This window comes from Montipora foliosa, chromosome 3 (assembly GCF_036669935.1).
Source record: "Montipora foliosa isolate CH-2021 chromosome 3, ASM3666993v2, whole genome shotgun sequence".
NCBI lineage: Eukaryota > Metazoa > Cnidaria > Anthozoa > Scleractinia > Acroporidae > Montipora > Montipora foliosa.
Genome location: NC_090871.1, coordinates 67,032,832 through 67,043,986, shown reverse-complemented (window position 1 = coordinate 67,043,986; position 11,155 = coordinate 67,032,832). Strand labels below are relative to the sequence as shown.

The 11,155-nt window shown below is 40.0% G+C and overlaps 1 protein-coding gene across 1 annotated transcript; it reads left to right on the top strand.

Annotated features, from left to right (window-relative positions):
- The first annotated feature begins 455 nt into the window (after positions 1–455).
- LOC137998056 (BTB/POZ domain-containing protein 2-like) lies at positions 456–1,991 on the top strand. The gene has a single exon (XM_068844452.1). It carries the CDS (start codon positions 473–475, stop codon positions 1,817–1,819), a length of 1,347 nt encoding a protein of 448 aa, XP_068700553.1. The 5' UTR covers positions 456–472; the 3' UTR covers positions 1,820–1,991.
- Positions 1,992–11,155: the final 9,164 nt, after the last annotated feature.

Below are 11,155 nucleotides of genomic sequence, written 5' to 3'. Positions count from 1 at the left end.
CAATCTGCGGAGTTATTTTCTCCGAAGTTTGATCTTAATGTTAACCGCAATAACTCGAATGGTGCTCTCCTGTCAAAATATGCTTAATTACATTCATAAACTTGTTAAATAAACTTTTTGGAGTTCTGTTTTGATTAGGTAGATGGCTTAGGTAGAATAGCAAACTGACCAGATAGTGAGATGTAGTTTAAAAGATTGAACAGATGGAAAGAAAGCCCGAAAGAGTACTCAGTTGATCACGTTTAACGGTGGTAGATAAGAATGGCGCCAAGCCATGGAACTTGCTGTTTATTGAGAAAACTCATTTCTTTGGAAAGCAAGAAAATTTTAAAAATCCGCGAATACAACCGCGTTTCGAATTTGTCCTTCTTGCTGAGCCACCTGGCCCTTAGATGAGGCGCCGGAAGGCTCAGTCGACTAGCTTCAAGCTATCAGTTCCCAGTCCCTTCCCATTTCCAGTGTGTTTCCAAATATGAAGAGGAAATACATGCAAAGTGCAATGGCTAGCGTTGAAGAAAACTGGCAGACAAAATGCTCATCTATTAGCCAAAGAACGAAATTTGTTTTCAACAAGGAGATACTCAGCGATGTGAAATTCATTGTGCCCGTGTCGAGTGACAAAAGTGAAATCGAAAGTAAGGTGATTCCAGCTCACAAATTTGTGCTTGCAATAAGCAGCCCTGTGTTCTATGCCATGTTTTATGGTCAAATGGCGGACACTAGGGACTCTATTGAACTGCCTGACTGTGAGTACGAGAGTGTACTGGAGTTTTTTCATTTCTTGTACAGCGATGAAGTACAGCTAACCGGAAGTAATGTAATGCGTTTGCTGTACTTGGCCAAGAAATACTTAGTGCCTTTACTTGCTGATAAGTGTGGCAAATTTCTTCGAGATAACGTGGGGCCATCCAACGTTTTCTCCATTCTCCCACACGCCGAGAAGTTTGAAGATAAAGATTTGGAAAATCGATGCTGGGAAGTGATCGAGCACGATGCAGCCGAAGCTGTGACGTCAGATTATTTTGTTACGGTTGAGAGATCCTTAGTGGAATCTGTTGTAAAGAGGGCCAGGTTGAATATAAAGGAAGTAGAATTGTTCAAGGCTGTTGATCGCTGGGCCAAGGACAAATGTGAGAAGCAAGGGTTAGCTGCGGATGGCCAGGCAAAGAGACGAATCATTGGAGAGGAGATCCTAAAAGGAATAAGATTTCCCTTGATGTCAGAAAAGGAGTTTGCTTCTTTCGTAATCGACTCCAACATATTGAACATTCAAGAATTTGGTGACATGATAAAGCACTACAATCAAGTACTGACATCTCCTTTGCCATTTACACAATCTTCAAGGCTTTCATTCAGATTTCAGCGATTCACGAATTTTGTGCAACCAAATACTAAGTGGGGTTATAATGGTTCCTCAGATTCTCTGTTCCTTCGTGTAGACAAGGCTATCAGTCTTCTGGGAGTACAGCATTTCGGCTGTGAAGGTGGTGAGTACACAGTTTCCACAAAAGTTACTGATGTTACACGTGGCTCATCTCAGGTAAAAACATCTGGAACGTATTCATGTGAAAAGGACATGGATCATGCCTATTATGGATTTGATGTTTTGTTCAACTCTCATGTGATTTTAGAGCCAGGGAACACATACAAAATTATTTCAAACATCAAGGGGCCACCATCATGGTATGGTGAACAAGGAAGAGTATTTTTTGAGACTGCAGGAGTAGGATTTACGATAAGCGATTCAGGTGGTTTTGCTAATGGCACCAATGAGACAACAGGCCAGTTTCCAAGCTTCCTTTGCCATTATCTTGCTTAGCCATACCACTGATTAATGACCTAAAAATGATGAGAGAGTCATTACCAATACAAATACAGAACTTCGTTGACACTCCCCTCATGGGGCTTTTTAGTGACAATATGCTAATTAAGATAAGAAAAAAAGCAAGTACTGTGTATAAATAAATAATAACATTAAGTGAAGAAAAATATTCAATGGTTATTTACGAAGTTCTTAATCAACAGCGATCTAAGGTGAGATTTAAAAGAGGACACAGACTCAAGTTTTGGCTAAGATTATTCCAGGTGTCCACTGTTCAATAGTAAAATGTTCACTGTCCAGAAGCAATTCTACACAAGGGAATGCTCAAACTTCGAACTTTACATGAGACGAACTAAATAGAACCAATTAAGTTTATGATAAAATCAACGTTTGACTCAATTAAGTTCGACGAACTGTATTTTGATCGACCCACACCTTCTATCCGTCCGCCTCAGATGGATTGAATGTGCAAAGATCGAGTCTGGGACAAAATGTCGGACTTTTCATGAGTCGAACTTAAAGTGCTACTATGATCAAATTTTTATCCCTTGGGTTTTTAGGTTTATCATATAGGTTTACCATTTGGAAATATCTGCATTGGTTCCGGAGATATTTACGTTTGAAAAATGTGTAAAATATGCAAATGAGAGGATTGATGACGTCATTTACTCAACCCAGTATAAAATCAAGTATATAAATAGAGCTATCTCGGTCAATTTGCAGCAGAGACCATTGCAACTTGGTAGGCTAATAGCTCTACAGGCAACACACCTAGGGCTAGAAAGAAATTGGTTCCCATGACAACTCACTCTTTTCCAGTTCCCTCCAACCTTATTTCAATATTTTGGTGATCTTAAGCTAGAAAAACATTTAACAAGACCACACACTCAACGTAACATATTTGCATGCTTGCAGAATCATGCAGACGAGGCAACATTCGCAAATATTAAAATAGAACACAAAAGGTGGCCAGGAAAGCCTTTAAAATCAGGGAGGTCTGGAACCCAGTCTGTTACCATGGTAACAAAACTGGTATGCGCATAATGTGGAGCACATCTCCAAGAATTTTACTGCAAAGAATCAAGCATTTCTGATACAAATTGGCTGAGATATCATATTTGATCAAAATTCGGTTGAGTTTATGACGTCATCACTTGGAATATTTGCATATTTTAAAAAATTTAATATCTCTGGAACAAAACCAGATATTTGAAAATAGTAAACAGCATTCTCCTTCTCGTACAGACTACAAGCGTATGTCTTAAAATGGCTTAGATAGGAAAGATGCGAATTTCGTCATAGTAGCACTTTAAGTCATAAATTATAAATTTGTACATGATAATGTACATTTTGGCCTCGATATCAAAATATATTAAAACAGAGCATGGGTTGTCAGAGGGTTTTTTTTTGGGCAATCTATCATAAACATCGCGAGTTAACGAGCAAGGTTGAATTCAACGCCGGTAAATGACGGCGAATCTCTATAGTGAATCTCTATAGTGCGTACGTAATGCGTGCGCTTCATAATATGCTAAAATCCAACGAACGTTAGTTGTATTTTTCTCGTGAAAGAAATAGCGGTGGTCAAACACAACCCAAGCGCTGAGTTCGAATCAATCAGTCAAAGTCAGTCTCCACCCAAAAAACATTGTCCTTGAGGTTCAAGACACGTTTCAGATTATACTACTTTTTTTTCTTTGAAACAACAACGTAGTTTAATCTGCAAGAGCAGATAATTACTGTTCACTGTTGCTCCCATTCGCCATAGCGATCCGGGGGGTGTCTGTTTCGTTGCTGTCTTCTGTCCATGTCATGATGATCCACCGGTGGCCCAGTCTTCCTCGTGATCACTACTTTTATCAGTTTGCTCTTCTCTTGCGTTAAATTTCTTTACTTCTGTGACGTTCATATGGTATTGATATTTCTGACTGTTTTGCGGGGACTGAATCACCACACTATTACCCTTTCTCTCAATGATTTCATAAGGTTCAGGCTGAAAATTGGTTTACAGCTTGTTCGACTTTTTCTGCTTTAGAAGCACCTGGTCCCACTTGGAAATCGCAAGGTTGAGCGCCTCTACTTGTGTCTGCATAAATCTTCGCCTTAGTCCTCTTTTCCCAGTCACGGTCTCGTAGCTCCTCATCATTTACTGCTCTCTCGCATAACTCTGGCAGCTTTGTGCGTATTCGTTGGCGAAACAACGACTCTGCCGGGCAGACTTCAGTAACACTGTGTGGCGTTTACTATAGGTTGCGAGGTAGTAAACGAGCTCTTTCCTCCAATCTTTACCTTCCACTTGTGCGATTCTCATACTCTTGAGCAAACTCCGGTTTTGTCGCTCTACCTCGCCATTGCCTTGGGCCCATAATGGAGTAACCTTAAGGCGTAGAATGCCATTATCAACAAGGTACTTCTCAAATTCTACAGATCAGAACTGCGGTCCGTTATCACTCGTTATCCTCACAGGTAGACCATGGACAGCAAATATTTTCTCAAGACGCAAGATGATCAGGGACGCGACAACTGATGTCAAGATTTCTACTTCATAGTATCTGGTGTAATAGTCAACAACGACCAGCAGGTACTCCCCATGTGGCATCGGCCCCAAAAGGTCTAAAGACAAGTCCTGCCATTTGCCTTGCGGTAGTTCAGTGGGCATCAAAGGCTCTGGTGAAGTAGGTTGTGGGACTAATTGACATCCATGGCAGGACCGCACGTAGCGTTCTGCATCTTTGTCTATTTCAGGCCACCAAACTTTTGTTCTTCAATCTTAATTTCGTGGCAACTATCCCCACGTGTCCCTCGTGTGCAATTGACAGTACCCGCTGTCTTTTAAACTTCGGGGGATAACGATGCGGGTCCCCCGCGGAACTACTTTGCCCTTGGTACACAGTTCTCCTCTTACTGGAAAATATTGAACTGTTTCTTTTTTGTTCCAGTAACCAACACGAATGCACTGTCTGACATCAGAGAGCTCCTTATCTTGATGTGAATGTGTTGTGGTTTAATTTTGTTTTTGGTTTACAAAATTCATTTTTTTTAACTGGTTTCATTTTTTTAGAACACTCCCTATTTTAACATATTTTGATGTATTTCTGTAACTAATTTTATGGAGTATCTATAAAATAAATTAGAGAAATCATTTTAAGATTATTATGATGGATTGTGGTCTCTGATGCTATCAAAGACGATAATTATGATTTATTGCATGTGAGCAATAATTTTTAGTGATTAGGGTTAAATGCTCAGCTTAGTGATTAGGTTTAAGCTGTCAATTCGGTTTACGCACTTATTTAAAACGGTTAGCATTTCAGGAGGTGTATGACAACTGCACACTACCTACAAATAGCGCTGATAAACTGTATTTAAGTCTATAAAGCACCCATTTCGGATACCGCTGAGAAGCAGTATTTAAGTCTAATCACCTATTTTAAAACGGTTAGCTTTTACTGCCAGTTAGGGTTAGTCTGCAGTCTGCAAATGTCAGACACTGCATTCCAGGTAAAGGATGGGCACGTATTACAGTGATTGGAGTAAAAGTATCACTTATTTGCAGTGTTTAGTCTAAAACAACCGTTGTCTTGGTTTTTGGGTTAAGAATATTGGTTCATGGTGGAGGTAAAGCACTCTTTCCTATGTAGGTTAAAGGGGTTTAGTTTGTAAGGAAGCTGTGCCACAGCTTCCTTACAAACTAAACCGGGTGCTGTGTCAGTGGGGAAATCATAAATAAAGAAAACGGTTTATCAACTGAGTTCATATGGTAAATTGACCACTGTAAAGAAATTGGAAAGCCGTTGTTTCGGGTGTTAGCCCTTCGTCAGAGCTAAACCCTTTTCTGTTTTTCACAAGTAGAACTACTTTTCGCAGTGAAAAAATAGTGATATTTAATCATTCCTTTGGAAATATAACTTGTAGAATACAAGATTCATAAATATTTGTCTCTCAGATTTTAATTTAAAAAGAGCATTATACAACTGGAAAGTAACTACATTACCATTAAACGTAACAATGGTATTAATTGTACTGTTTCAATATTAATAAACTATAATTTAGCTTGAAAGGAAATTACTCATTTTGCATGGTCAGTTTACAAGCTGAATGTAAAGGGAATTTCTTTGAAATAATGTAGCACTGCACACGTTTAATGTTGTAGGAGAAGTGTCATTCGATTCCTCTCAAATTGGTCACTATTCGAGTATAATGGTTTTCGATCTCAGTTATTTTTTCGTAAAAGCATGTTGGGGTGCAAGGGTACCAGCAAGTCGATTTCTATCAAAGAGAGGAATGTTGGCGATGCCGTTGGTTCTTGGGCATTTTCTGTGCATGAAATAGATGTGACGAGTTTCTGCATAATTTCTTTGAAACCACTTTTCCATAATTTGCTGTTCTCTGTGAGAAATTCGACTGTGTGCTTGGGACAAGACTTGAAATAGTTCCCGTTTTGGAACTACTTTCTTGTTGTTTCCTGTGAAGAGTTTGCCGTTGCTGTAAGCCCATTTCCTTCGAGCTATCATCTGCTGTTCCATTTTGTTAATTGTTTCGGCTTAGATCGATCCTTGTTTCCTGAAAGGCAGAGTTGCTTCTCTGTTCTTTTATTTTAAGAAATGTTTGGCCTTGTCTTTAGGTGGCCTTTCAATTTCTCTATTTCTCTATAGAAATCGATTTCGGACAAACAATTGAGAGTAAAAATTATTGATAATAATTTTGAATGACGTTTCGATGATTCGTCCATCATTTTAAAATTCGTAAAAACTAAAAACTAAAAGTCAGATTCTTGTGAGTTCTTTAAATACTAAGAATGTGTGAAAATCTCGTTGCATGTAATTAAAAACACTGCAATGTGGAACGTAGAGGGTAACAAGTAGGTACTAAATAGTTTTGCTCAATCTGACTCAATCAAAGCATACCAATACAGGCCTTTGTGTGTAATGAATGTTGTAATTCCACGAGACTCTTCTGACAATTCAATTTGGTGGTACCCCCACCTTAAGTCCAACTTGCTGAACACTTTACTGCGGCTCATGTCTTGAAGCATTTCGTCGATGGTAGGGATGGGATACCTTTCACGCTCAACTGCACAATTCGCTTACCCTTCCCTTTGGCTTTTGGGACAACCACGACAGGACTGACCAATGAAGACGGGCTGTTAACTTTCTCAATGATATCCATGCTTTCCAGCTGATCCAATTTCTTCTCAATCTTGTGTCTTAGACTGAATAGTGGTCTGCGCTGGGACTGTACAACAGGAGTGGCATCATCGTTAACGTGCAGCTTTAACTGGTACCCTTTTAGCTTACCCACACCTTGAAAACATTCTTTAAATTCTTTCACAATGTCGCTGCTTATCATACTTGTTGGAGTTCCTATTCGGAGAACCCCGTGCTCAGTTGCTGTCTTTCGGTTCAACAAAGGCTGTCCTTTCCCTTCAATCACTACAAATTCAGCTTCACAGACACTTTCGCACAGGAGTACTGTTGTCTCAAAACAACCGATAACTTTCAGAGGCTCACAACACCCATAAGCATACAACTTCCGGTTGCATTTCTCGGATTTACATTTGATTTTCTGGGATTTCAGCTCTTCCCATGTCCTTTTATCAATTACCTTAGTGCTTGCACCTGAATCGATTGGCACTTCCACGGTGCAGTTACCATCCCACCTATGTTTCCACTGTCCACAGTGAATGCATACTCATCGCTGTCGCTATCAGCTCCGGGTGTGCTGTCGCAAATTGAGTTCACACCATACTTCCCCTTTTTTCGCACACCCTGGGATGAGAAGTTTTCCTGGCTTGATACGTTTATGGTTTGACAAACTGCGGCGAAATCCCCTATTTTATGGCACTTCTGACACTCCGCGTTTCTCGCTGTGCAACATCTGTCACGACTGAAATGACTTTGTATTGGTCAGCGGTTTCCTTATGATAGACGCGATTTACTTGTTGTTCTTCGCCACACATCGCTTTCAATTGAATATCTACGGCCTCAAAGGAACGAGCAATTTCCTAGAGTTTCGCTAGTGTTAAATCGGTTCCCTTTATCAACAGTTTTCGCCGTAATTCTGGCGATCGGCACTTTAATATCAATGACTTGATCACGAATCGACTAATCAGCATTTTCCCAATTGCAGTTTTCTGCTTGCTTTCTTAATCGAGTAATAAACTGATTTACCGTTTCTCCTTCTTCTTGTTTGAGGCTTCGGAAATTGTGCCTTTCGTATGGCTCATTTAATTGCGTGCTGAAATGGCCGTCAAGAGTTCGCATTGCCATCTAATATTCGTCAGCGCGATCATTTTCTCCTCCTGTCGCTCCTGGGTCTTGCAAGGTTTCGAACAATTCCTGTACTTCAATTCCAGCACAATGTAAAAGAAAACCCTTGTTTCGGTTACTGTTTGTAATTCCCTTTGCGAGGATATGATATTCGAACGCTTTTCCCAATTTTTTCCAACGAGACGCTACCGATGTAATACCACCTTTGCAATCGAAGGGCAATAGTCCTCCAAACTCGTAACTTGGTGTCGTCATGCCGTTATTACACTAACGACAATCCCGTTCTCGTCGCCAACGTTGTTTTCTGTGCTTAACAATAAATCACAACCGCATTCAAGCCGCATAACAGCACTCTCCCGCTCTTCTAATATCCCGTATGTCCATCACGTGACCGACACTACTGTTCCCCAATCAGGGGAGGATTGTTCAGTTCTTCGATGTTGATATGATGGCGTTAAGTCATCAGAGCTCGAATTAATGCCATACAACCGCTTAACTTCGCCCCACCATCTCTTGCGATCGTCACGTTTCAGATGTTGAACTTTAGACTCATAAAACTGGGCTTTACACTGCTTCCTAGTGCGATTTACTGCGTTTCTGTAAAACTTGAACTGGATAGAATCCGCACCCTGATGGTGGAAGGCTCTCTGCCTCTTCATAATCAGAGATATCAATTCAGGTGTCATCCAGGGAACATCCTTGGTTTTGGTACGCTCGAATCCAAGCGGCATTATGATGTCAAGACCTGTCGTTATCGCCTCACGGAAAACCCCTTCGAGTTGATCGCAAGAGTTCTCAGATGGGAGAAGAACTGACAAATCGAGACCACCTATATATCGCCCCAACTCAGCTTTACGGTTAGCACGCATGTCTCTCTTGATGATGCATTATTATTATTATTATCATTATCATTATCATTATCATTATCATTATCAATATCATTATTATTATTATTATTATTATTATTATGTGAAATTATAATTTGTATATTATTATATTTTACATATTATATAATATAACATAAAATAATATATCATTATTATATTATTATATAAATATTATTATTATGTGAAATTAAAATGATTTTAGCGGTGGCATTTAAAGTTCTATGACACCTACCAGAGCCTACTCGCTGCAACGACATTGGAAACAGGTGGACCTTCAAGCAATAAATCATTTTCTCCAGGAGTGTTTAAGGTGGCTCAAACCAGTGAGACCTTGTTATTTGAAGGATTGACATTACAACACTTTATCACATAATAGCAATGTTGTGGTACCATGTGAAACATCAATTATTACTGAACAAGATGCAGGCATTTTATTGACGTAGTAAGTTAACATGGCAACAGGAAAGCCTTGCAAAATTGCCCTATATTTTGGCTTTAGTTGCTCATATCTGAAAAACAATTACGGTGACCCCAATTTTTTATTGCACAAAAGTGATCAGCAGGCGAAGATAAAATTCTCCGCAAAGTTTAAAAAAATTCTGTGGAGCGGATTCAGAGCTACCTTGGATGGGGTGTTCCAGACTATAGATCTTCTGTATCTATAAGAGCTCCCAGTAAAATTTGTCCCTGGTCTTGGAAGTATTACTTGAAATATCCACTTCTTCCACTTTCGCGGCCTAAGTTTTTTTGTGCAAATACCGAGTCCTTTAATTTGGTGACGGTGTAACCATTTGTACCTTTGAACGAACTCTGTCAATCTTGCCTTGTACATTGTTCCAAACTATCCCTTAGTGAACGGTTTAAGATATCCGCTGAGGCACTAGCCTCCTTTGTGATTAAGCTATATGCAATGCGTATACCTCTTGCAAGTAATTTTTCTAAGTTGCTGAGTTTTGTCTTGTTGCAAGATCCGCAAACCGCAAAACAGTACGTAATCGATGACAATATAACCTTGATATAGAGGTAGTTCTCCTGTTGCTTCTGGGGGAGGATACTTATACGTCTAAGAAAACGTAGTTTAGGCGTAAAGGATTTCGCTATCTTCGCTGAGTGATTTGACCATGCCCTTTATTGTTGTCTTCTTGTACTCCAGGCAAAGAGCTTGAATGGCACCAGTAAATCATGGTTGCCGTTTCATGATAAGATTCTGCAGAGCTGACTCCCTTTGGAAGGTCGTTTGAAAAGGGCGAAAGTAGTTTAGGTCCAAGAACTCAGTGACCCTTGCGCTTGCACGCCGTGCGACGTAACCTTTGTGTCTAAATCGCTTCTTTTGACCCTGAGAAACTGCCAAGCTTTGTTGTGTAGGATAATGCCTTAACCACAGCTACATGTCTCCTTTTATTTCTACATATAGTTTCATCAGCTTTTGTAACAATGTTAGGTTGCGAAACAGTGTAAAACTGAAAGCCTTGGTAAAGTCAACAAATGGTCTTCGCACCTATAACTTTCTTTTTACTGATACCCTCCACTTTTCAGTTCTGTGTGTTACAAGCTGTTCTGTTTATTTGTCCTTCAGGCTCATTGCCGATTGTAAATTTTGCATGTCTCACCTGCATTGCGACGTGTTTAATGACGTTACTAGCGACGCATACTTCATTAACTTACGCTGAGGAATGCTGAGCATGGAAGGTGGTCTGTGTCATGTTCTTAACTGATTAGAGTGTAATGTGAAGTGTTTGTTTTCTACCCCCATATGAACCATGTGAGCGTTAGCCCTACTAATAGAAATGGGCCCACACAAGGACAGAGAAAACTCTGACCATGGTGTTCATTTCCCACCCTGGTCAGAGTTTTTCTCTGTCCCTTGTGACACGCTCTAATCAGTTAAGTCTGTTGAAATATAATGCTTCACGGCCAGCGTTTGTAAAAACGTAACCCTTCCTTGTGTCATGTTCTGTCTGGTCCTGCTTCCTTTTTTGAGATGTTGAACTACCTCTACCTATTTTCTACCAAGCTGGTGGCTTACAAGTCTTGGCGCTATGTTCAAATACTCTTTGGAAGAATATTAAAATAGTTTCATCGATGGAACTGTCAGGCACGGCAGAGCCGGGGAGGGGGCTTCCCCAATTTCAAGCAAAAAATAAAAATTTTAAAACGGTTTTTACGGTTGATCCACG